This window comes from Nannobrachium achirus, assembly GCF_963921795.1.
Source record: "Nannobrachium achirus genome assembly, chromosome: 10".
In the NCBI taxonomy this organism is placed as follows: Eukaryota; Metazoa; Chordata; class Actinopteri; order Myctophiformes; family Myctophidae; genus Nannobrachium; species Nannobrachium achirus.
In genome coordinates this window covers 33,064,455-33,091,616 of record NC_137819.1, presented here as the reverse complement: position 1 = coordinate 33,091,616, position 27,162 = coordinate 33,064,455, and the positions used below count along the sequence as shown (strand labels likewise).

The following is a 27,162-nucleotide window of genomic DNA, read 5'->3' as shown; positions in this document are numbered from 1 at the left end:
CAAATGACCACCCCAACGGGGCTGCTCACGGGGAATTCCCGGGGACCACCCACTCCTGGTGCTCCAGAACGGATGCAAAAGTGGTGGCGCCCCCAGTGGAGGACCCCCTCCACTGCAGCTCACATAAAATGCCCTAACTCGGCCTAGGAGCGTCCGGGAGAGCCGGGGCCGGTACCTATTCGTCCACCTACGGTCGCTTATCTCCCGATTAGGGAGTCTTACTGGTCATTATTGGTCAAGTGTAGTAGGCTATTAACAGCACATCACAGCTCCGTAAGATGTAAAGATATGAATTCTCCTGAGTCCTGTTCATTGAATTGAGTCTGGTCATCCAATCTCTGCCCTTTTGGCATAGATAATGTACCCGTTCTGGATTGTTTTCTTTAAATACCTGTATCTCCTCTTTATTTACCTCCTTTCCTCCGTATTCTTCGGTGTGAAGAAGTTTAGAATCTAAGCGGCTGTGTACAAAGGGGGAGGAGACAAGATTTCATGTTGACTTTACAACAGACAAGAGGAGGACTCTTCAATTGACAATATAATATAGGCATATATATCCATCAGAAAGCACGACTCATCTAATGGGGCTTAGTGATTTTTTGGCTTTGTGTGTACAGGAAGTCTTATGGTGTTTAAATCCTATGTGAGAGAGAAAAAAGGGGAAGGATTGAAACTGAACACTTTGAGTCTGTGTCTTTTTAGCCTCGGGATCCAGGCATTTCAAGAAGAAAAGCCTAGGCTAGCCCCCCTGTAACTGTGGTTCACAACTTTTTAATTGTATATAAAATATATCTTATGTAGCCGTTCAGATATCTTATTTTACTTCAGTATTGTTCACGTGACCTGGTTTGTTTAGGCTTATCCAATATAATTATAAAATCGCTATGATTTATCACTAGTTTTTCACCACGGATTACTTCCTCATTTACTCAAAGCGGACAACAGCAGGAGTCATGTCCCCCTCCTCGTCCATTCCAGACGCCGGAGGACCCGTGAGATTTGCTGGGGGGATAGAATGTCTGCGTTAGGTGAGACTAGTGTCTTTTCAACTGTTTTGACGGTTGGATCAAAAGGACAAAAGGACCCAATTTAAACAAGCCATTGAGATTTCTTATGGTTTAAATCCTTTTAGTTGACCTTGTAAGTGAACTGTTCTGTCCTGTACTTTTTCCTATGCAAGCTTCTAATAAAATATTAAATCAATCAATCAATTTTACTGTTACTCATTTTTATACACGTATTCTTCAGTTTCACTTATTTGTCAACAGTGGTAGCATTTTGCTAGCATTCTCTATTCAAACCGCAGGGCTGTACTGGTCAGTTAGCTGTTATCTTTAAGCTAGTGACCATTGTAATGCTAGTCAAACCATGATTATTTTTCTTACATTTTGCCAGGAAAATATATTTTAAAGTGTTGAAGATGGCATATCTGATGGAGTTGAAATCTGACAAAATGTTTTTATTTTTTTATTCTACACCACAGTCCTAGGGTGTAGACTGAAGTAGGGTTGGGACGATATGAAAATGTCATATCACGATTATTGTGAACAAAGAAATCGTGATTTACGATATCGCGATAATCGAAATATCTCCAACATCCATTATCCTGGGGCGTAACATTTGCCAAAAATAGCATTGCGATGTGTTGTGAGCTTGTAGATCGGCTATTTTTTGGCAAAGACATTTGATAGAGAGTGAAAAAATACTCAAATACGTAAAAGGTGAATTGATCGTAGTCACATGACGGAGGACAATATCAGGATAAATTAAATCTCCATGATACGATTATCGTGAGTGTTTTGTCGCGTATCGTCCCATCCCTAGACTGAAGGTTGTGTAATGAAGGTTAGCCGCAGCAAGACAGAATAGAATACATTTGTGTGGAACAGTGAGGCTACAGAGAGAAGACATAAAGAAGGTGGAGGATTTTAAGCACTCAGGCCCATGTTAGAAGACCAGACTGAGATGGTTTGGACATAGGGAGGGATAGTGAGTATATTGGTAGAAGGATGCTGAGGTTGGAACTGCCACGCAGGAGGCCTAGAGCACTGTTTCCCAAACACTGGGTCGTAGACACATTTTTATGGGTCCCTTAATTTTTTGTTTTTATTCTTATTTAAAAAATCAAGACATTCCCCAAAAAGCTAAGATTTCCATGATTTGATGATCAAAGTAATTTAATTGATAAATACAATAAAGAAATTCCATAAATTAGAAAACAAATGATTAAGTAGTGACCACACTAGACCACACTGGCTATCGAGATATTGAGATCCATTTTTCATCCACAGTCAATTCAACCATCCTATAGAGGGGCCCCACAATGCCAAAAAGGGAATGAGCCCCCTGTGACATAGCATGGGGCCAATTTCAAAAGAGTACCGTTCAGACATGCCCATTCAGAAAATCACTGAAATGAAAGGCAAGGCTTAGAGTTAATGATTTTTTTTGTGGGGATAGAAGAGACACTGGGAAGACCAAAAAACAAGAAAAAATGTAAAGGTCTTAAGGTCTCATGTTATTTTTACAAAACATCTTTATCATGGTCCTTCAAACGTGTATTAAAGTGTTTTAATTGTGTAATTTTTAGATTTAGTTTTAATGTCCTTGGCCTGGGGGCTGACATTGCAAGTGGGCTACGTATAAGCAGGCATGTAATGCATGTTTTGCAGTTGCACTGTTTGTTTTCAGACAATATCTACTGCATACTGTGTTCTATCCGTCTGTCATCCAATGTTATATGAGATACATAAAGGTTTCCTGTGTAAATAATCCCGAAAAGCTTTCTTTTAGTTGACCGTGTACCAGTGCATTGTCAAACTGTAGTCTTCAATCAATCAATCAATGTTGAGCAGGAAAGGCAAAAGTGTATTGAATGTGTGAAAGTGTTTATATTAGGATATTTTGAAGGGATATTTCACTTTCAAAAAAATTTTGGTCATTTTATCATCTAATCAAGCTTTTACAAACACCCTGAACAGTTTTTAATTTGCTAAATTCAGTATTTAGATATTTGACGTAAATGTCATCAGGCCCTCCCGGTTCAGGGCCCCTCCCCAAACACACCCATTGTAACTTCAAACTCCATTTTAACCATGATAGATTCATTAAAAACAACCATTATTTTTTCTGTTGACTTATAAACCCTCCAAATACGTGAGCTGGCCAACCAATCATCAAGGACCATGATACGCGAAAGAAGAAGCTGGCCATGTGTTTTCGATAAATTATTTCATTTTTTTTATGTGTGTGTGTGTGTGTGTGTGTGTGTGTGTGTGTGTACTCATTGCCTAAGCTGTAATCCTAGGCGCTACTATCCCTCTGCACACCTGGGAAGAGCCCCGAACTGAGCCCATGCTGGGCTCAGTTTCCCTGATAGGGCGTAGCGTGTGGAAGGAACACGTCACTGCCTTCTCTGTCAGGTCAGGACAGATAAGATGCAATTGGAAATTGCAAAAGTGAATTTCGTCTTACCGTTTGGATTGGAGATCTCTGTGTTAGTCCTTCTACGTTTTATGACTATATTATGGAGAACCCTGATGTCATCAATATTAAGCCCATATCTTGGAAAGCCCATATATGGATATACTTTGTCAGTCTCGTGGTCTATGATGTCAGACATCTATGATGTTAGCCATCTCCATATTAAGAGATGGCATAAGAGGTTTACTTCAGGATAAGTACTATAGTCTGGTTGCCCTAAAGGGGGAGTGCACATGGTTTGCAGCCAACGTAACGTACAGTTGGTGTTTGTTAGGACTTGACCTGTCTAAAACGAAACTAAAGCTTAGTAAAACTCAAGAGTCTAAACGGCATATTGGACTGTCGTAGATATTCTTTAGGGGAACTTTATGACCTACCAGCTCTCTGATGTTGTTGATGCCATACTTGATCATGGTGGGTCTCTCCAGTGACAGTCCCCAGGCGATGACAGACACATCATCAGGAAGACCCATGGGTAACAGCATCTCTGGCCTGAACATGCCAGAGTTACCCACCTCCACCCACTTCTTCAGGCCTTCGTGGTAGCTGAACACCTCCATGCTGGGTTCAGTATATGGGTTGTAGGCGGGCTTGAAGCGCAATTTGGTGATACCTAGCTTGGTGAAGAACTGATGCAGGATGCCCATAAGGTCTCCAAGCGTGAGACCATAGTCAGCCACAACCCCCTCAATCTGGTGGAACTCTGCCAGGTGGGTGGCATCCTCGCTCTCGTTACGGAACACTCTATCGATAGAGAAGAACTTGACCGGGGTGAAGTTCTGCTGCTGTGCAAGCTTATACAGCATGCGCGAGCTGACTGCTGTGGTGTGTGTGCGCAGGACGTTCTTCTGGGCCTCCTCGATCTTCCAGTCATACTTGTACCCTTGCGATTCATAGCCCCCCTCAGAGTGAACCTTCTTGACTCTCTCCAGATATTCCTCTGGAGGGAGCTCATGAGCCAGCGCTGGGTCAGACAAGAAGAAAGTGTCGTGTTGGTCTCTGGCCGGGTGCTGCTGGGGTTGGAACAGAGAGTCAAAGTTCCAGAAGGAGCTTTCAATGAAATTGTTGGTAGGCATCTCGGTGAAACCCATCTCCAAGAAGATTTGTCTGAACTGGGTTCGAACCTTCATTAGCGGGTGAAGGTAACCACTGTCTGGGGCTATGCCCATGGCCTCAAAGTTATATGGCTTGAACTTCTTTTCCTTCCAGCTGCCACTGGCGATCATCTCTGCAGTGAGTTCTGTTTCCTGTTTGGTGATGGTGGTACTGAAGGAATTACCCTTGCTGATCAAGTAAGACTTCACCATTACTTCGGAGATCAGCTTCCTCCTTTTCAGATCATTCTTCTCCTCGTCATTCAGCTGGGAGGCCTGGTCTCTCTGCACCAATAGTAACTTCTCTCTCACCTGGTCCTCTATGTTCTCCACAGCCTTGACTATCCTGTCATTTGTCTTGTCCACCCTGATCCACACATTTGCCATAGCTTTGTTAAAGCCCACCTTCCCAAAGGCTAACTTTGTGAGTTCAGTCTTGGGCATACCCCCCAGCGGGATGGAATTGAAGACTCTGGCCTCTTGGCTGCCCAGCTTTGCTATCTCGCTGCCCTCGCGGGTCAACTCCCAGCGTGTGGAGCGTAGCTCCTTTGAGATCACTCCCTCGTGAGCCAGCAGACTGTTCATGGCGCCGACAATGACCTGGTGGTTTACCCCAAGCTCAGTGGCAATATCTAGGCTGTCGACGCCATCGTCCACCTTCTCAATCCGCAATAGGAGAGTCTCCACCACACTGCTGTGAGCCATTCCTGACTAGACACCAGGAAATAAGATGAAGGAGAATCAGTGTGAAAGGGCTCTGTAGGAACACTTGAGTATCCGTCCAGCAATTGTCTGATGTGAAAGGCTTCTTTATGGGCAGATACAGTTATTCATACCCCAAATTGTGATGCTGTCATGGTTACTATGGCAGCAGAGATCAATGGGACTGGTGTTTCGAACACACGGCTTGTGCTGAAGTTTTGCCTAAAAATGGAGATGCCTGACATCATATTACTTAAGTCATAGGAGACTGGCGTCATCGACTGGCCGCCAAGTACTTGTGCCTATTTCACCCATGACTCAGGTAACTCTCAATACTCTTTGTAGTGTGTGACGTCAGACCAGAGCTCTGCTAAACCAATATAAGTGAGTTGGTGCAGAGGGACAGGGAGGGAGTTTGGGACAGAATGTCTCTTTTGCTGATTTGCTTTTTTGCAGTGGTGCTGCTGCTAATCCTTGTCTTTATCAGGTGGTGTCATTTTGCAATCGTATCATGGCTCCGAAATGCATTAAATGCTGAAGTGAAGATCAAATCAGTGGGGATTTGGATGTTGACCGGAATTAGCATCCGGTTTCACCCCCAACAAACACTGGAAATTGACAGAATTTGGATTTCTAGTAAACTTTTAAACAAAGACTTGCCAAGCTACCTGGTATTCTGTGTTGGCAAAACTAGTGTGAGATTTGATGTGCAGGTGCCACTTACACCTCTTGTGAGGAAGAGTAGCCCAGGAAGGGTTCCCAAAGCCCTACTGTTTCTTTCAAAGCTGATGTCAATTCACATTGACTCTATCAATGTGATGCTGCTGAACTTCACCCTGTCAGAATCTCTGTTGCACGTTACTATAAAAGGAATTACCATGTTACTTGACCACCGGAGTAAAAGGTTGGCATGGGACCTTTCTGTGGGGAACCTAAGCAGTGAAGTGCTTAAAAGCAATGTATCAGACATATGTCTTGCTGAAGTGTCCCTGGGCCTGCTGCTCTCTGGAGATGTAAGCTTGCCAGAACTGAAGCCAGGATGTCTGTCCCTGTGCGTGAAAACTTTAACAGCAAAGTTGCATGAGGGCCTCTTCCTCAGTGAGGTTCTGTTACCCCCGCCATCCTCAACGACCACACAAAATGAAGCCGTGGAACAGTGGCATCAGCTGATTCCTCAGACAGTCGATGTGGAATTTGAGAACACCAATATAACTCTGTCAATGCACAGCCAAGACAGATACCTAAATTGGAAACTGAAGTCTCTGAAGTTGGCCTATGGACGTGAGAGCGAGCAGCTTATTTATCTCTTCGCTGCTAGTAGCCTGGAGCTCCTTTTAGAAAATGGACTTCTGTCTCAAAGTAGGCAAAGAATATTTTTCCTGAACACCCTCAGGACTGACCTGCAGGTAAAATCAAAAGATATCTCAGGGTCAGTCACAGTCAACACCTGCATCATCCACTACCGTCACCAGGACTGCTCTGGTTTGTTGGACTTACTTCCATGGGAAGAGCTCATTCACCAGACGGTGCACAGAAAAAGTCGCTTCCCTCGCCTGCATGACCCTGTGATGATCAGGTCCTCTGTGTCCGATGTCAGTGTTTCCGTTGAGCTGGCAGACACCACACCATTTTCCATGGACTTCAGATCAGTCAGTGCAGAACTGCAGCATGAACCTGGTGATGTTAAAATTAAGGACATCTCCATGGACCACTTCCGGTGGAGGGTGGGCCAAGGTTCCCACATTCAACAAGCCCCTCACCCACCTGGTAAACATGTATGGGGAGAAGCACTTATCCTAGACTCCCTCAGTCTTCAGGGAAGTTACAACAGACCTCACATGGAGTCTGGCAGCCTTGCTCCAAGTCTAAGCGTGCAGCTCAATTTGAAGGGATTCCAAGTGGAGCTCTCAGAGACCTACGTGCTGTGCCTGTCTCGCCTGCTGTACTTCTTCAGGCATCCAAGTAGTGATGAGACTAAACACATTACATCCTCTGTTCACCTACCCTTGCTTTTCAAACTGAAGTGTTGTCTGGATGATGTCAACGTGTTCACATATTCTAATCTGTCAGGTGCTCTGTCTTTGCGGATTGACACGTTTAGGGTCCAGTGTATTGGGAAGAGCTCCAGTGTATCTCTACAGGGTGTTAGTTTGTCGCTGCTGAAGACACTCACAGAAAATATGGAGACTTGTAACCCGGCCTCGCAAACCTCAAAACCTGTTCTACAACTTACCGCCATAGCCTTGGATCACAATATTACCGACTGGACTTTAGAGGTTCAATGTGAGGAGGAGGAGCTCAGTGTGGAGTGGACACCATCTGACCATATGTTTTTGTACCAGTTTGTGACCGAAACGTGTTCCTGGTGGACTGTGCTTTGTGCAGAAAAGGGGACGGATGATCCAGTCAAACTAAGAGGCAGTGAAACGTCTTCAGGCCAGGGCAGGGACCTGTGTGTGTGTGTATATCTTGGTCACACACACCTGAGGGCCCACCTGAGCGAGTTGAACTACATCATCCTGCACACGCAAGCCCTCTCCCTCTCGATGGATGCCAGCTCTATCCACATGCACTCATCTCACCTGTACCTCAACTTTGACGGCAATGACATATTCTCTTTCAAAGAGCTCGACATCCAGATGCACCATGAGCCACCAGAAGACATGCAGCTGCACAGAGACCCCTTCCCTTTCCTCATCAGCCCGCAAAACCGCGTCTGGGTCTTCACCTGCCCAAACCTGGCTGTGGAGTTCCCGTACAAGTACAACTTCTCTGACACGTTCGACAAGGCCATCAGTGTGCAGAAGTGGCTGAAGACCATGCACAGCTCAACAAACCCATCCAACATCGCCGCACGCCTTCCACCTGATCTCGTTTTCAAAATCAGCCAGTTCTCCTTCGTCTTCCTGGACGGCGTATTCGAGACCAAGCTGCACGACAACTACGAGCTCATGAAGGATGAGAGCACGGAGATCCCCAAGCGGCAGCAGCTGCTGGACAAGGAGATGCGCAAGCAGCACGGACAACTGTTGCTTGCCAGTACAATCAAAGAGGTGTACACAATGCTGGACAAGGAGAAAATTGAGGTCTACATCAAGCGCTCACTTCTTCTCTATGCCAACACGCCCATGAAGAAGTCCCTCCTAGACTGGAGGGTCTCAAAACTGGAGCTGGTGGTCCTGGCCGACGACTCACTCCATGGGCCAGAGAAAGTGAGGCAACAGCTGAGGGACATCGATCAGATCAGTCCCTTCCCCAGAGAAGGACTCCCTTTGGTGGTCCGGTGGTGTCGTGTTGTCAAGCTCAAACTCAGTACATTCACGGTGGCAATTCGGGACTACCCATGCAACCTGTTTGAAATCCGAGACTGGGACCTGTCAGGACGTCTCATTGGCGCACAGCAGGATGGACACGGACAGAGTTATTGCAAAGACGTTTTGCCACTTGGCTCACCGTGGGGAGATGTGACAGTCAATAGAAATGTGCAGACACTCAAGTTCTACCACGACTTAAAATCTCACATATCACTGCATACTATTGTGTGGGGACCATGTTGGCACCCTGCCTTTGCTTTGATTTGCCAGGTGCTTCAGATTCTGACAAAACCCACAAAGGATCCTTCACCTCCCCTGGTCTGGTGGGACAAAATACGTTTTCGGCTGCACGGACGATGGGTAATGGATATCGATCATATCAACCTTCACCTGTTGGCTACAAAGGACCCATACAATACTACTGAAAACATGCACTGGGAATGTAATAAGTTAAACTTTACATGGAACCCTGGTCAGTTTACTTTCAAAGGGGACATGGATATTAATGTCAGGACAGCTTCAAAGTATGATGACATCTGTTTTATACACCTGCCCAATCTACACCTTACCCTTGACCTGCAGTGGCTCTGCCAAGGTAACTCCCATGACCACCATGCTGTAATGCTCTGCTGTGCAGAGAATCTTACATATATGACCTCAGGAGACTGTCAAGACTCCTACAGAGCCTTCCGCTCCGAGAACCTCAACCTTGACATCTCCATGGACCTTAACCAACACTCTGGTATAGAGCCTTGTCAGCCCAGGATCTTCCTATACAGCAGCACACTGCAGTGGATGCAGAAATTCTTGGCCACTTGGACCAGTGTTTCTTGGCCGATCTGCAGAGGCAAGCTCTTCCACAACCTCATGCCCAGTGGGAAGAAGTTAAATCAACATTACAAGCAGATAAAGTTCACTGCTTCCTTCCCTCGACTACAAGTGCGTTGCCAGGCCTCCGCTGCCGAGCAGAATAGTATCCAGGTGGAGTGCAAGAAAGGACATGTGAATATCACAGGAGTACAGACACTTTTTTCACCGGCTAGTACAGTAATAAGAAGACCAATCTCAGTGTGGAAACTGACCCAGATGGTTAGCAATTTATCAGAGCTAAATATCCACCTAATGGCCTCCACTTATGAAATGGCTGTCCACCAGATGAATGCCCAGGTGAACAAGTCTCACCTGCTCAGTCTGTCCTCACTGAACTACCAGCGACCAGATGAGAGTAATGCCTTTATACACAAGCTGTGCTTGATGGAATTGCGAGCCTCATGGACCACCACAAATCGGAACATAGCCATCGGGCTGTTTGATAGCTATAGAAATGTGGCTCTGTTGAAGCGAAACCTCTCCACCGAAGCTCTGAACAGTCTGTGGATAGACACTAAGTTGCAGGCCAATAAGCTCAAAAGTTCCAAAGGGGCTCCTACCATAACCGACCCCGCCCTGCTTACTATTAGCCAGGGACAAAAAGGTCTGAATGAAGGAACATCAATGCTCCAGAAGCTGATTGAGGAGCAGACTCATACATCTGTGGTGTCCCCAGAAGAGGACTCTGATGTGAGCAACCAGCTGTGTGGCATCGCAGCCTCTCAGACTGACGACATTTATAAGCGCAGCTGGCACATTGAGTTGGTCAACTGTCAGATGATGCTACGTGGCACAGACACGGCAGGTTGCATACTGACATCTGCAGCCAATGCACAGCTGTTTCAGTGTGAGCATTACCCAGCCTGGTACAGCGACACTCTCAAGCAGAAGATGACCTGGACTTGCATGCTGAATGACATGCAGTACTTTGCCACCATGGAGCCCAACCATACCGAACACAAAGAAAGGAAACTGTGGTTAGAGGTGAAAAACATAGAGAAGCACAGGCAGCATGACAATCTGGACTCGGTGCTAGAGTTGATTGATAGTGGCCAGGCTGTGCGAGGAATAGTCAACACCACCACAGACCAGCCATCCAAGATCAGAGGGACCCAGCAGTTGCAGCGTATTATCTCCCGCTGTAACTGCCGTATTAACTACATCAGCTACAGCCATGACATTGACCCAGAGCTGGCCACGCAGATTAAGCCACCAGAGCTACCAAATAAGCATGAGAAGGAGGACTTTCCCAAAAAACAGGCTGTGGCTGTGGACACCATCACCCTCATCCATCATGACCTAGAGATCTCCACTAACCCATTCCAGTATGCTATGATTCTGGATATATTCAACAACCTGCTACTGCCTGTCGCACCCAGTGAGAAGAAGCAACGTGTTCGTTTCCAGTTGAACATCTCCAGTAATCATGAGGTGCATCGCAGCAGCATCGAGGAGCAGCGCAGCAGCATCTTGCACCTCCAGGAGGAGGTCAGGCAGCACATTTCCCGGATCAGATTCCTGGAGAAAGAGGTTTACTCCAACACCAGGGCCCAGTCTGAGGAGCTGGTAGAGATCAAAGTGAGGCTGCAGAACCAGCTCAATGAGGAGAAAGACGTCATGCTGAAGAAGAGCGAAGAACTCAACATCCGCATCAGGTGTTTTAAGGACTATCAGCTGCAGCTGGCAAATAAACTGGAGCTGCCAAAAACCCCAGAGGATGTCAGTGTGGTGAGGAGAACTGAGATATACTTTGCCCAGGCTCACTGGTGTTTAACTGAGGACGACGGCCAACTTGGCATTGCAGAGCTGGAACTTAAGAGATTCATGTACAGCAAGCTGAACAAGTCTGATGGCAAAGCAGAGCATCTCCTGGAACTGGGCTGCCTCACAATGAACAACCTGTTACCCAATGCTGCCTATAAGGATAATGTAGTACTGCGTCCTCAAAGTCCTTGTCTATCAGGCCGCCAGTTTGCTTTGCGAATCTTCAGCAAAGTTGGCCTTCCCGTGGGAATTTCTGTCAATGAACACTTTGAGGTGAACGTGGTACCTCTCACCATCCAAGTCTCATACGAGTTCTACAAAAGGATGATGGGATTTTTCTTTCCGGGAAAAAATGTTGAGGAGGAGGACATTTGTGATGAGGAGGACAAACCCCGAAAGCGTCCAGAGCATCCTGTTGATGACTTTGATAAGATGAAGGAACGGGCTGCCATGAACTATTTCTTCACCTACATTAAGATCCCTCAAGTACCGCTTTGTGTCAGTTACTTGGGAGCGACAGACGTAAACCTAGTTCTGCCTGATCTGGAGTACTCCAACAAGACCTGGACCTGGCTAGACTTCGCAGTGGCTGTGAAGGACAGTGTGAAAGAACTTCGTAGCAAGTTCTTGGTAGAATTTGGAAGACAAGTTCTACCAAAACTACGTTTACATGCTTCTGGTTCTGATCCTCAGGTAAACGCATCTGAAGGGGTGGACGCTAGGAAGGCCAACCTCCTTGGGGTCAGCACGACTGACAAGAGTTCTAGGAAGAGGAGGAAACCCAGGAGGTAGTGTAGTCTGGAGTCATGAGGTTCCTGGTTCGATCCCCGGTTACCCTGGGTTTGTGTCGAAGTTTGATCCATAACCACCTATTAACTGCTCATGATGAGTAGTCTAGTTCCTTGCATGGTTTCTGCCATGTGGATGGATGAATGAAATGCACATAAAACATCTTTGCATAATGTAAATTGCACCATTCACCATTTATCTTCTGCTTTGATATAGACATGTCTTTTTTTTATTTTAAGATTATTTCAGGCAATTGTGAGTTTATTAAACTCATTCTGATTGAAATTATATCAATTTACTGGTATATTTGATTTCTTGTATACCTTATGTACGTATAACCTATAGTCAAATTGCCTGTTTTGATATATCAGCACCTAAGTGTAAACCAAGTTCACTATATCGATACCGTCTTGACGGTGCTTACGTAAGATACATTAGTTGTATGAAAATGTATGACAACAAAATGCTTCAAAACAAGTGTATTGGAGATACGCTGGAAAAACTCTTACATGCTTTCTGGTGGAGAGAGACAAAGCTGTTTACTGGGTGATAAACATTGCGTTCCAGAAAGCTGCCTTCTGCAGCAAAAAAGATGCTTCCATTTAATATTGGTTTCTCATAGTAATGATTATAAATTATTATACTCTGAGCTTATACGGGCTGAGGTAAGTAGATGCCAATTATTTAATTCTCTTTGCCCTGACCTTTATTGATGGTAACTGAGAAAGCTAAGCTGACAGGAAACTGGGTTAAGCTCTTCTGGTGCCGTTCTTGAGAGTGTGGTTGTGATCTGTTATGTTTAGCAACATGACAGGGGCTCCTACTTTCAGTTACAGGTAATGGTCAGGGATTCCAAATCAGCACGGATTCATTGTGGTTGTCCTACTTAATCGAGTCAGCTGAAAAGTATAATGCAGTTGGAGCTGTGCTGAAATAGGCCTACACTATCAGTTGAGAGAGAGAGAGAGAGAAAGAGAGAGAGAGAGAGAGAGAGAGAGAGAGAGAGTGTGTGTGTGTGTGTGTGTGTGTGTGTGTGTGTGTGTGTGTGTGTGTGTGTGTGTGTGTGTGTGTGTGTGTGTGTGTGTGTGTGTGTGTGTGTGTGTGTGTGTGTGTGTGTGTGTGTGTGTGTGTGTGTGTGTGTGTGTGTGTATGCACGTGCGCATCCATGCGTGTGTTTGTGTGAGAGTACTGGTGAAAACTGGAAGTAATCTGAAGTCAGAATCTGAAGTACTGTAGCACAGGTCGACCATGCATCCTACAGGCCGTAGTCCCAGGTCAGATGCTTCCCGTATTCAAAGCAGCCCACGCCAACCTTCAGGATACTAAAATCTGCTGTACTGTATTAATTGGATGTAATTCAAAATTAATAGATATACATAAATGTTGACGTATAACAGTGTGTGTCTGTTTGATATAATATCTGTCATGCACTGGTTATATTAATGAATGTTCTTAGGTGGGGCGGGACCGTACCTACGTACCGGTATGTTCCCCAGGTTCTATGTTCCCCAGGTTCTATGTTCCCCACTTACCCCCACAAAAAGTTTTCTGTTCCCCACTCAACTTAAAAAAGGTTTTATGTTCCCCACTCATCCAGAAATGCAGGACACATTCATTTCTAATTATTAATAACAACTCAAAACAAAACACACAATAATGGGGAGAAATTACGAATACTAGTGGGACAGGGGGCACTAGGGACAAGTATTATGACTGACTGGGCATCTGGACGAGTGGGCACCTGGATATCTGGGTAATAGGGAGTCGGGACATGTGGGCATGTTTTGGTTGAGCGGGGAACATAGAACCTTTTTGTGGGGAGGGTGGGTGGGGAACATATAGAACCTGGGGAACATAGAACCTTTTTGGGGGGAAGTGGGGAACATAGAACCTGGGGAACATAGGGAGGACCATTTGGGGTGGGGGAAGCTTTATAAGCAATCCTCAAGCTCGCACTCTTCCATTGAATTCAAAGGACTTTCGGGGTTTTGGGGTTACAGAAATGGACTTTTGGGTTCCGAAAAGGTTTCAGAAAAACTCCATTAAATTAACTGCAAAAATCTGATTCTAAAATTTGACCATTTGCCATTTGTATTATTATTCTGTTCCCCCTGGCCAGACCACTGGGGGATAATTAGGGGCGAAACAGAATTTGAGTGTTCCTGAGCTGGCCATCCTCTGACCGGATGGGGGCCCAAATGCATTCAGGTGCAGCCCCATCGGGAATCAATGGGGGTACATTTATTGTAATCAAATTATTGTCTTAGTCTCCATGGTGTGAGTAATCAATAGTAAAAAAGTCATTTTGGGCTGAATTACTCCTTTAAAATAATTAATACTTATTACTGGTATATGAGCTTTTTTGCAGAAATTGCAAAACCGCGCCCCCGTCGGTCACTGAATTTGATAGGGCACACAGCACACACCTTTGTGTGTAACGCGAGAGGGAGCGGGCTGCGCTGCGCTCACTGCTGCTCCTTCCCATCTGCAGGCTGATGAAGTTGGACAGAGCGAACGAAGGTGAGCAAAAATGCATCACAAAGGCCACCAACTCAAGTTCTGGGAGCTGTACTGTAACCGCTGGTATCAACCTAGCGAAACAGTTGTTCGGTTTGTTTTTATGGCATGAATTGAGGATGGAGGTTAGCAAGCATGCTAGCAAGTGGGTTGCTAAAAACTTCCTGGTCAGGTTAGGTTTTCAAGCCCAAAGTAGGCTACGATTTTGAGATACAGACTACTGAGGGAATGCTGACGTGAGAATATGTTTTGGATGGATCCTGCTGCAACTTGACAGACTTTATGGACTCAGTCATGTCAAGCATTATTGTTTTGAACAACTATTATGGAGGATGTAGCCAATTATAACTGCTTGTAGAGTGCATTTACGTTGGAAAACGTCCCAAAGTAAAAGCACTCTACAAACAGTTATAATTAGCTATGGAGGATGCACAAATAAGCAACTACATTTGGGAAACATTTAAGCCGCCAAAAAGCCGGTAAACTACCAATATTTACAAGCCCAAAGTCTTTGCGTTTGTAATCAAACGTGGATGTTGTAATTTGCTGCCCGTGAACAAACATATGATTGACTTTGTTTGCTGTAAACATCAAATAGTACCTGTTTATCATGATGGGGAAAGTTCAAAATGGAATATTTTAATTTACAAATCAAAGTCTGTAAGAATGTAAGTGACTATAATAACAGTAATTTATATGTGCAAAACAATTCCAGAATGGATTTCCAGATTGGGCCTTAAAATCAAATTTTAGTTGATTATTTAATAACCACTGTTATTTTCCAGATATGGCGCGAGCTATAATGGGTGACAGCCATCGAAGGTTCCTTCAAACCATGATGTCCAATGGCATGGTGGACGAGCTGGAGGCGAGGAAGCTCCATCAGCATTGCTGTGAGGCACACAATGGTATGATATTTTACTCTACTTGAGGCCCATTCCCACTGGGCCAGATAACAGATAAAAAAAATCTCTTTCTCCAGATATTTTTCCATTCAAAGTGGATGGTAGATACAGACAAAAAAAATATTTGCCACAGATAAAAGTATCTGTGGTAGATATTTTTTTATCTGTATCTACCATCCACTTTGAATGGAAAAATATCTGGAGAAAGAGATTTTTTTTATCTGTTATCTGACCCAGTGGGAATGTAGCCTAGTAAACTGACTCCTCCCATCTTAAGAGAGACTGGTTTACGAGGCTAGTGGGAATGGGCCTTTAACCTTAACACTTTCACTTGATTGATATCTCTATTGATCATGACATTAAACATATCGTTGTTGTCGGGTGAAAACCTTTCGTGTCCAAAATCGTTTGTTTTGTATTTATCATTTCAAAATGATTTAAACTAGTGAAAACAGCAGATCTACAAGCACACAACGCCTCGCGGTGCGAGGCGTTGTGTGCTTGTAGATCGGCTGTTTTCATTACATTTTGCGACAGCCTGGTATGATGAAGCAGGGCTTTACTTGGTGAAAAAACATACACATTTGAAACTTGGAGATACGAGGTTTCTGCCCGACAGTGACGATATGTAACATACGTCTGACCCAGAGGCCTCAGACACACATCAAAAGCTCTATGCTATACCTGGGGGAGGCAGGGGGTAAAGTAAAGCAGCGTCCAATTCTAGTGCTGGAATTCTGGATCAATCCGTAATTGACGAGGCACTGGGAGTTAGGGGTGTGAAAGAATATTCTATATTCGAAGATTCGTTCGAATGTTAACAATAAAAGAATATTCGAACGTAAAAAATGGAGCTTCGAATTAATTTATATTTAATTAAAACAAATCTACCGCACTTCTCGCGAGATTCTGGGCGCATGGAACGTTAAAAGGTGGCTGGTCTCGCAAGGCAGAAGTCTCCATTCGCTGCTGCAAAAGTGGGTTGATCTACAAGTCCACAATACGTCGCTGATCCAATACGTTCATTACGTTGTGAGCTTGTACATTAAGGGTGCCTATTTAGCGACACCGTCATACAGCGAAGAATAAACCTCCAGCTGCTTCACTTTCCCTTCACACTGTCACTGGCCGTCACATGTCGGAGTGGAGAGATGCACTCGTCCGCCTCGCAGACAGTGCACAGTGCAGTGCACACACAGTGCTTTTAAACTGGCTCACGTTGATTCAGAATGATTAACGAGTCGAGCTGAAACGGGCGACTCATTTAGTAGTGACGGGAAGGCATACAACAACGAGACTTCTCCACCGAAAACACTATAAAAAAGCATGGATTTCTTCTCTCACCGAGTCAATCTCCCCGCACGCAGCCACGCGGTAACGGTAAAACTTCCCCCGTCACTCACACTGCTCTTGTAGACTACCCAATTTTGTTCAAACCAAAACATAATCCATTGGTGTGATTATAATTGCTCATTTCATGTCGTGGCTGTTCCAACTCAACTCAATCACAGCTGCTGTGAGTGAGGCACGCTTTGCAAGACGATCCGATTCTGCTCTAACGCAGGCACGTGCACACATACATCAAACGGGGCTTGAGCCCCTGCCCTTTTAACACAATTAGTGCCTCTTAATCTGAAGGTTGCTTGGTGCCTCGGTGCCACGCAGTTTCCTCCATAGGCCGCCGCTATTATTTTGAAGGGCTGGAAGGGGGTTGTTTTTGTTTTTTTGGATTATCACTTGACGGCAACGATTACGTCATCTAGTCACATGACAGTGTGGGACAAGAAGACTAAGATGGCTGCGCCCTGCCTTGTGCCTTGTTTACATTTAGATCTGCTGCAAAATGTCTCAAAATGGCTATTTCGTTTAAATGAAGTTTCTTTATGGGCCTCTCCATTGACTTAACATTGAGGAGCTTCACTTCGCGTGCACGCCCAACGTGCGTTGTAAACAAATCGCCGACATTACCGATGCGGACGGGACCGGAGCGACATTAAGTAAGTAATAATATCTTTACTGTATATACAGTAAGATTCACAGTCCTCACCGTCAACGGCGCCATGGTATTAACCCTTTCAATGACGGTGAGGACTGTCAACGGCGGCGAAAAAGTTAACAGAGAATTGTCCACCAAAAGGCCCTTTTAGAAATGTCAGCCCCTGCCTCTCTTAACATTCTTTGCACGTCCCTGACCAACGCGGACCTGCACACAGTAAAAAAAAAAAAAAGCGATAGAAGCGACTGTCTAGAATAAACAGCTTCGAAGTGCGAATGCTTCGAATTATTCGATATTTTCGAATATTCGAATTTATTCGAATCAACGGTGGATTTTCGGGCGAATATTCGAATGCTATTTTTGGCACATTTTCACAGCCCTACTGGGAGTCGAGACAATATTCTGGGTGGTGATGATGATGTGCTTTAATGTCATGGGGAGAAGTACGTTAGACCACAATGCCACAGATCGTGGTGAGGCACGGTAGTTCTGCCAACGAGTGCAGGGCTCAGGCCACAGTTATACTATAGCTCAAAGGTCTTCAACAGGGGGTCCTCAGAGTTACTACAGGGTGTCCTCCAAATCTTTGTGTGATAGAAACACTTTTCATTAACCACCTGAACCCTAGCGTCCATATTCTGAGAACTGTAGCCAAAAATAGCAGATCTACAAGCTCACAATCAATGCCTTGCAGCGTGTGAGCTATTTTCAGCAAAGAGGTTTGGTGTAGAGGGGAAAAAGAGCAGATTAAGTACAGAGAGAAAGGTCAAGTTTATTAAGTATTGACGGTTCAAGTGTTTAAATATCTGAAAACACAAATTGACATGATTCCAAAATACATCGATGATTGTGCTGTCAAACGATGAAACTTATGAATGTGGGGGTCCTTGCTTCATCTCTCTCAACTAAGGGGTCCTTGAACTGAAAACGTTGAAGACCCCTGAATTAAGTACTAATAAGTGCTTGAACATTTCCGTTCCAAATGTCTTTACTACTGACATTTTGTAAAACAGGACAGTAGACAAGCCTACCGGTAGTTCAGAAGGAATCTGGATATAAACACATTATTTCTGATAGTGTTGTTCTCGTGGTAGGACTGGTAAACAGGACGTTTAAGTAAAGTTTAGTTTTGTGATTATTATGCATTTTATATTACGTTATATTGTGACCGTAGGTCGCAAGTTTACTATGAAAACGGTCACAGCTTTTCTGTGTGTATCTGTCACGCCTGACACTGTGGTTCTATGGGTATGTCTGTGGTTCAAAAGGTTTGTCGCTCTGACATCACGCTCTGGCTTGATGTCCCTTTTATGCCCATATATGGAGATCGCTGATGTCATCACGAGTCACACTTGCAAATTAATTACGTCCTTGTCCGTTTTATGCATGTCACCCTGAGGCGTCTTACTAGTTATTAAAAAAAAAATGTAAATGGCACATCTACAGGCTAGGTCGCATCGTGATTCATTGTACTGTAAGCTTCTGAAGTTATTTAATATGTCTGTAAATTCTTTGTATATTAAAATGATTTGTCATCTGCCCAGCAGTGACATTTTTATTTACGAGACCTAAAAGCTGTTTTTCTGTTCCAATGCTCAATGTCAATAACACAATTGCATCGTTAATCGCAATTATTTGTACAATGATTCGTCAAGTTAACCTTTCACGATCCTGACAGACAGCTCTACTACTTGTTTGTTGCAGTGACCTATTCTCCGGACAGACTGGATCAGTTCATTGACATCATCAACGCTCAGCTGCAGCCGCTGTTCATGCAGATCAGAAAGGGCATGTCTGAAGAGGACGGACTGCAGTATTATGCCTTGGTTAGTCCCTCATCTAAATGCACCACTGTGCTGTTTGGACTCTTTGAAGAATATTCCCATTTTTTCAAATGTTTAAGACCTAAGGCCGATTCTACAAATGCCTTCTAAATCAGTAGTTCACATACTTTCAAGATTTTTCCCAAAGGTAAAAAAAAATGCAGATGTACTTGTAAGCTTTACAGCATGGCTCGAAGACCGACGGTGTGTTTGTCGACTTGATTCCCAGGTGAACATGGCTGAGACAGACATCTCCCGGATGTCATCAGATTATGCTGACAATGAGCTGGAGCTCTTCAGGAAAACAGTGAGTTGGAACGCTTACAAAATAACATCACAAATTCTTGTGAACAGTTTCTGCATTATGAACACACGTCACGTCATCAGAACCTCCTATGGCAAGCTGTGAGAGCTCAAGAGACCATGGCATTCCTACTACTGATTAATAATGAATATAATTTCTGTTTTAGTGAATGTATGTATGTGTGGCATAATACATTTTAACAATGTTATTTATGCCTGTTACACTGTGAAACAATGCCCCCTGAAATCTTTGGGACCTCAAACATAACACAACGTATTGGAAAGTCCTTATATGGTCATGAGTCAAGGTGTCACGAGCGTGACAGGACAGTCCACCGGCCGGCCCTCTCTTAGTGTGTGTGTGTGTGTGTGTGTGTGTGTGTGTGTGTGTGTGGTTTGTTCAGATGGACCTCATTGTGGGATCTGACGATGGGACAGCCTCCTCTACTGACATCCTGAACAGCACTGACAGCATGCAGACCAAGAAGCTGAAGAAGAGCGACACGGAGCACCTGCTGAGTCGACTCGTACAAGACAAATGGCTCAGTCAGGTTCGGAGACACAATGATGTGGCATTTCTGTCCACTAGAACAGTATTTGGGGGTCCCCAAATTATGTTGAAGGGTCCCCAGATGATCAACTTAATGTGCAACATTGTTTTCTCACTCAACAGTGAACAAACCAACATAATTTAAGTGTCTAGAGGGTATCTGCACATTTCTAAAGTGACAATTTAAGGACTTTTTGATGCCTCTAAATTGACATATTACAGTATACTGTACATTGGTCAAATTTTTAAATATTACAGGCAAACATTGTGAAATTTAAATGTAGAGAGGGTATCTGCACATTTCTAAAGTGACAATTTAAGGACTTTTTAATACCTCTGAAATTGTGAAAATAGCCGATCTATATGCTCACAACGCCTCGCAATGCGAGGGGTTGTGCGCATGTAGATCTGCTATTTGCCTCAACTCTTAGTGCTCATCAGGGTGGGGGGGGGGGGGTCCCCAGTTAAACTATGGTTATTTTGGGGGTCACAGTCTGAAAAGGTTGAGAACCACTGCACTAGAACGGTGTTTCTCAAACAGTGGGTCGGGAATCTGGGGACCCATATGTGGGTTGTGGTTAGTTAACTAGACCAGGTCAACCTGGTTGTGCCAGACCCCGGGTCTGCCAACCCTCTGGGCCTATAAATTTAATGGTACATTTATAGGCTGTCTGTCCCTTTATAGGCTGTCTGTCCCTCCCTCATGTCATCATCATTTGTGTCCCTCCCTGGAGAAAAGAGGGAGGGACAGACCGACAGACAAAGCCTTTTGCTTTGTCTGTCGGTCTGTCCCTCCCTCATGTCATTGTGATGACATGAAGGCTTTGTCTGTCGGTCTATCCCTCCCTCATGTCATCATCATGTCATCATCATGACCATCTATGGAGAAAAACCGGACAGACCGACATTTGCTTATGTAGGCCTACCCATTTCATGGGTCTGGCAAAAACCTATACCACAACACGTCACATCGCAACATGTTGTGAGCTTGTTGATCGCCTATTTTCGTTAGTTTGGCTCCCGGGTCCAAAAAAAAAGAGAGAAAAAAACAACCTTTTGGAACCACTGCACTAGAGGGTGTTTGTGTTGTGTGTATGAAGCATTCCTACTGTATTAATGTATAGCATGACCAATATCTGCAAAAAAAGGTTTAATATAATCTTTGTGGTTGATATCCTCAACGCAAGTGTACCATAAGCCAGAGGCGGCCTGTTTAGTTACATGCCCTCAGTACCTTCAGCTTTTCCTTTTTGATCCCTGGAAACTCTGGTACGCTTAATTATTAATTATTTATGTTTTTTTGATAGACTTCATGGGTCCAAAACCTTGTTTAGTTCAGATACTCTTGTGTTGTATTGATTTGTTTGTTTCTCTTGTCTTCATTTAGAAACAGGGTTTCTACACTCTGTCCACCAGATGCATTATAGAGATGGAACCATACATCCGTACGATGTATCAGGACCAGGTCAAAGTTTGCCAAATCTGCCACAACATCGTCTTACAGGTACATTACTGCTTTGTCTTGTGCTGTAGTTCAGTGGTTCTCAACCTGTGGGTCGGGACCCCCAGGTTGGGGGGGGGGGGGGGGGGCCCAGATGATTAACTTAATGTGCAACATTGTTTTCTCACTCATCAGTAAAGAAACCAACATAACGTTTAAGTGTATATGAGGGTATCTGCCCATTTCTAAAGTGACAATCTAATACCTCTAAAATGACAAATTAAACACTGGCCTAATTGTCAGATATTAGAGGCAGAAATTGTGAAAATAGTCGATCTACATGCTCAAAACGCCTCACAACAATAGAACCGTGTTATACAAAATGTAATGCCTCAACTCTTAGTGCTCGTCAGGGTGGGGGGGGGGGGGGGGGGTCCCCAGTTAAAATATGATTATTTTGGAGGATCGCGGCCTGAAAAGGTTCAGAACCACAGCTGTAGTTAAGTAGTTCAGTTTCGTTTTAGTTTTTTCTGTCTTGGTTTATATTTTCAATTTAGCAAAAGGAGCATAGTAAGACATTTACGGAAAGTAAGGGACATGAAAGGAATTATGCTTGAAATATCATGTCAGCTTGTACAGTATTTCTGCTTTGTTCGGAGCGCAACATTTTATATACCATGTACACAAGATGTAACAACGAAGAAACCTTGAAACTATCTTCAGAGATGCATCAAACTCTGAACTACTCTGCAGGCTCCTCATGAAGAGATCGTTGATTTGTGTGAAACAACTTGGTTTTACTGTATATTTGAATGTATGAGGCCTCATTGTATGAATGTGACCTCCTTTCAGTGCCAGATGTGTGACAGTCCTACGTGTGGGGTGAAGATGCACAACCCATGTGTAGCCAGATACTTCAAAGGAAGACCAGAACCACGGTGCCCTGCCTGTGAGGAGTACTGGCCGCACGAAATCCCTGGTAAAGACCCAAGAGTGTCCATTGTCTTTTCCACACCTTGATGATGATGATGCTCGTTCTCTGGCAGTCATAACGCTGCTGTCGGGCAGAAAAACATCTTATATCCATATTCTAACCAGTAATCTGACTGCGCCAGATGGTGGCAGCAGTGCGTATGCCTGCATACCGCTCTGCTTTTACCATCTGGGATTGCTCGGGGAGAGTTGATAACACTCGTAAAGTCCCGGGCCGGACGAATCAGCGGCAGCTACGGGTGGGCTCTGAGCGGCTCTGAGCCAATAGAGTCTGATTGCAGACCACGTGGAAACCCAGGAGGCAGATTCTGGGTGTAACGTCATGCAGACAGGCCAATATGAGTGGTTGGAGTTGGCACTCCCAGACTGTGATAGAGAGACGGCCCCATCCAATCACCTGCTAAAGAATTTGAAAAAATGGCCCGCCCCTTACATCGGGTCTGCCCGAGCAATCCCAGATGGTAAAAGCAGAGCGGTATGCAGGCAGAGGCACTGCTGCCACCATCTGGCGCAGTCAGGTTACTAACCAGCAGATGATCTGCAACTTTTGCTAGGTCTGAATCCTGAAAAGTAACCGTTTTGGACATCTGAGGTTTCCACCCAATTGTCGCAGTATTGCAGTAACCTTGTACAGTATGTACAACACTGTAACGTTACTGTTAATGGAAAAAAAAGAATCAATGGATAATTGGATACAGTGTTGTTATTTGTTCACAAGCTCTAAAATACCACTAATACTTCTCATTGTGTAATATTTATCAAACCCAAAGACAGACAAATGCTCCAACAACAACTAACTTCTTTCAACCTGGTGTCCCTATTTTTCGGCTTGTCATTATACTGTAAGCAAAATAAATGGACGATCTACAAGCTCACAACGTGTTTTAGATCAGCTATTTTTGTGCCACTGTCATATGACAGTGTAAAATAGGCCATGAATGTATGAAAAAACTAAAAAGAAGAAATATAGATGTACAAGGTTTCTGCCCAACAGCGACAATATCATAAATCTGCCAAAATATACTTTTCAGTTGTGAATAATTAATAATCTAGTTGGAGGAATAGAATGTGATGTGAATAATAGTCGGTAAACATGCAGTGTATTGTTTAATTTATACACTGTCGAACGACGTTATCACTCACTTCAAATAAGAACGTTATATAAGCTCTCAATGGTGTGACCTTTATAGATCAGCTATTTTCAGCATCTCTGCATCTGTTGATTTTCCACCTGTTTCTTTCAGAGTTGAGGCGACCCAGCCAGTCCCAGCCTGAAAGATGAAGAAGAATCGCTACTGTTTTCAACAGAAATGTGTTTCTGTTGACTTGTTGTTTTAAAATATTGAGTTGTTTATGTTGCATACTTGCATTGAATGGACTCCTGTCCCATGTGAATTCTCTGATACTTTTTTTAAATAGTTGAATAAATTTAACTGAAAAATGCATCATGTACTGTAATTTTTATACCAAATGCAAGAATATTAAAACGTGGTACAGTGTTCTAATATCTCAAACATAATGCTGGTCTCATATTGAGGCCTTGACGCCTGTTCATTTAGACAAATATGTTAAAAACTGAATTTGTCTTTAATTTTACTCTTGGGAATGGATTTTAGGGCTGCAATTTGAAGTAATGTGAGTGTAATTTAATTTCCCCAAAGTATAGCTATTTGATGTTTAAAAAGAAAATCATATACTATTTACTAATATATTTAGCCCAAAACCACTACTTTATTGTTGGTTTGTTGACTGAGGAGTAAATGTAGATCTAACTAAATGTAGATCTAATTCAAGGCGATGAACAAGTGACGTTCTTTTTTTTTTTTTTTTTTTGTAACTGACATTTAATCACATACTTAACAAATATTATTCATCAGTATAACTTTGTTCTCTTATCATTGCCCTATATTGACCTAAGAAATATATAAATATAATATATATAAATATATATAAAGTATAGCTATATATAAATTGGCACTTTATTCTGGGGTTCTCGAGCCACAGGTTGCGAACCACTGCTGTAACGCACGCTGGCTTGACGGTGAATCTGTGATTTACGAAGTGGGAGGAGAGGGCTGCTGAGTGCTGATGTCGGTGCGACTTGTTGCGTTGGACCTGCAGATGATAACAAAACATCTAAACATGTCTAATAATGTCAGTTTGGACAAATCTAATTTCTCAAAGGCTTGGATTGCACTGCGGAGGCTAGACAAGAACGGTTTGTATACCTTTCTGTCTGATTTTCTTTCTTTCAGAGAGGGTTTAATTATTTTAATGCTATCTGTACACAAAACCGTTTCCATAACAACAGCCAGGACTATTTTCCTCTTGAGTACCATTCAGTGTGTGTGTGTGTGTGTGTGTTTGTGTGTTTGTTGCGTGTGTGTGTGTGTGTGTCAAGTCCACTTGGCAGATCGTTCTAATTCAAAAGCTGTTTGAAGTGACCTTGGCTTGCCTTGTATTTCAGATGACAAAGTGGTGGCTTTGAGGGAAGTGTTCATTCCCCAAGCAGCAGATGTTGCTGTGGTCAAGCAGGTGGGTGCTGATGGGTGGTGGTGGGGTTTGACACTGAATGAGAGAGGGGTCTAGAAGATGTATAAGTGACTGTTTCACCTGCCAGAGAGTGTTATCAATATGGCATCGGGGAGCAACCGCACGCACAGGCCAGTCGCTACCAAAATGTTACAGCTAGTATTCCATTGATGGTTGCTGCTATGTTCATTTCCCCACCCTGTACCTGGCGCATGTGTTTGTGCGCGCGCGTGTGTGTGTGTGTCTGTGCGTGCATGGGGGGGGGGGGGGGGGGGGGGGGGGATTTACATCTTGTTATTTTGCTCCATATAAGATATGGCTGTCCTGCCTTACACTCTGGTGCTACAAAACATGTGACATGGGCATGATTCACCACTTTAGTAAAATAAACAACAAAGCATATTATTGTGGCATACAGTAGCCTATATAGAAGTATTTCGGGCAGTTTCTAGTAAGGACCATAGGGGAAATGAGTCCATGACTTTGTGTTTTTATCCATAACTAAGTGCACATTTGTCTAAATTATCCAATCAACTAAACTATATGATCTATCCTTTAAGATCATTACCAGCACATTTGGGCTGAACATGGCTGATATCACATTCAAGGTATGGCATTGATTACATTTCTACCAGATTCAGTTTCTTAAGGGCTGATTACTTTTCTCTCTCTTTTTTTTTTTTTTTTTATATAATAAGAATCTTTTTGCTATGGGAATGTGTATTATCTGTCTCTCCAGATAAGGAACCACCGTGGCTATTTGATTCCCCTGAACAGCTTTATTCCTGCCAACAGTAAGCACAGGTACGTTGTTATACTGCGTTATTGTTAACTCAACTAAATCTATTTACTGTATATCCCTTATCAATACATGTTTACAATAACATACACAATAAGCTATTCACCACACATAAGCGAGCATAGAAAAGTGCTTTAAAGCATAATGTGAATTGATATTAATTTTGACACGTCTTCATTAAAGGCCATACGTGCTGGAAGTTGCCAACATCTTCCAACATGGTGAGAATGAACTTAACCGGAGAAATGTTATATGTTGATGTAATGCTGTGTATCTGTGTGTTTTCGTATGACCCAATCCCCTCAATTACTTGACACATTTTGGTTAATTCATTCTTTGTTGTTGTTTGTTAGAAAACAGTATATACAGTAAGGGAAGATATGGTCAGCATGCTCTCATTGTTTACTCTGTATTCCCAGTTTGTCCCAAGCCCAGAACGGTTGCCATGACGATGATCAACAAGAGTATGAAGACCAGACTCCAGACCATCGACAGGAGGGTACAGCACACTAACCATGTTGTAAAATAATTAGGGCTGGGATGCGATTAAAACATTTAATCTAATTAATTACAGGCTCTGTGATTAATTAATTGCAATTAATCACATTTTAATCGCACATCGATATTTGACCTGAGAAGCATTGTTTTCCCAAGTAAAACACATTTTGTTGGAAGTGTGAATCAACAAGTGAGTTTTTTAAATCTAAATTTTTCATCCACTGGTCCAAGCAAAGCGCTCTGAAGCGGATACTTCTCCCTTTGCGTTTGTTGTCTCTTCTTGGTTGGTGCATCGCTATGATCGGTACGGGTACGCCCGAAACTGAAGGTTCTGTGGTGCAAAAACTAAGTGCAAAAACTTAAAATGCGTTAATTCTTTTAATCGTGTTAATTTTCTGTAATTAATTAATCGCAATTAATCAGTTAAAGTCCCAGCCTTAATAATAATGGAGGAAACATGCATAATGTTGAGTAGGCAATACAATATACCAGGGGTCTTCAACAGGGGGTCCGGGACCCCTAGGGGGTCCTTAGAGTTACTACAGGGGGGCCGCCAAATCCTTGTGTGATAGGATAATTCTTTTAAATTGACAACATGAACCCTCGCATCCCTATTCCGAGGAGAACTTTCGACAAAACTATCAGGTCTACAAGCAATATCGCAGCGCGAGATGTTGAGAGCTTGTAGATCTGCTATTTTCTGCAAATATGTTTGGTTTAGAGGTAAAAAAGAACAGGGCCAAGTACATAGTGAAAGGTCAAGTTTACAAAATATAGACGATTTAAGTG

At 43.6% G+C, this 27,162-nt stretch overlaps 3 protein-coding genes across 3 annotated transcripts; 2 read left to right on the top strand and 1 right to left on the bottom strand.

The window, feature by feature from the left end:
* Positions 1–3,797: 3,797 nt before the first annotated feature.
* LOC308292218 (phenylalanine--tRNA ligase alpha subunit-like) lies at positions 3,798–5,282 on the bottom strand (the record flags this gene model as incomplete). Its single annotated transcript, XM_080734512.1, has 1 exon — positions 3,798–5,282. The coding sequence occupies one exon, from the start codon at positions 5,280–5,282 to the stop codon at positions 3,798–3,800; it is 1,485 nt and encodes a 494-aa protein (XP_080590638.1).
* Positions 5,283–5,704: 422 nt separating this feature from the next.
* On the top strand, positions 5,705–12,019 carry LOC308292968 (bridge-like lipid transfer protein family member 2; the record flags this gene model as incomplete). Its single annotated transcript, XM_080735394.1, has 1 exon — positions 5,705–12,019. One exon carries the CDS (start codon positions 5,705–5,707, stop codon positions 12,017–12,019), a length of 6,315 nt encoding a protein of 2,104 aa, XP_080591520.1.
* Positions 12,020–14,460: 2,441 nt separating this feature from the next.
* On the top strand, positions 14,461–23,939 carry nsmce1 (NSE1 homolog, SMC5-SMC6 complex component). Its single transcript, XM_080735117.1, has 8 exons — positions 14,461–14,536; positions 15,319–15,441; positions 19,139–19,260; positions 19,487–19,564; positions 19,965–20,111; positions 21,498–21,614; positions 22,404–22,530; positions 23,789–23,939. The coding sequence occupies exons 1-8, from the start codon at positions 14,512–14,514 to the stop codon at positions 23,824–23,826; spliced, it is 777 nt and encodes a 258-aa protein (XP_080591243.1). The 5' UTR covers positions 14,461–14,511; the 3' UTR covers positions 23,827–23,939.
* The last annotated feature ends 3,223 nt before the right edge of the window (positions 23,940–27,162 follow it).

Bases quoted from the DNA above. Each gene is read 5' to 3' on its own strand.
- nsmce1 (XM_080735117.1), top strand. From the start codon at position 14,512: ATGAAGTTGGACAGAGCGAACGAAG. The intron at 14,537-15,318 runs GTGAGCAAAAAT...GTTATTTTCCAG, and splicing joins GTTGGACAGAGCGAACGAAG to ATATGGCGCGAGCTATAATG. The intron at 22,531-23,788 runs GTAAAGACCCAA...TGTTTCTTTCAG, and splicing joins CTGGCCGCACGAAATCCCTG to AGTTGAGGCGACCCAGCCAG.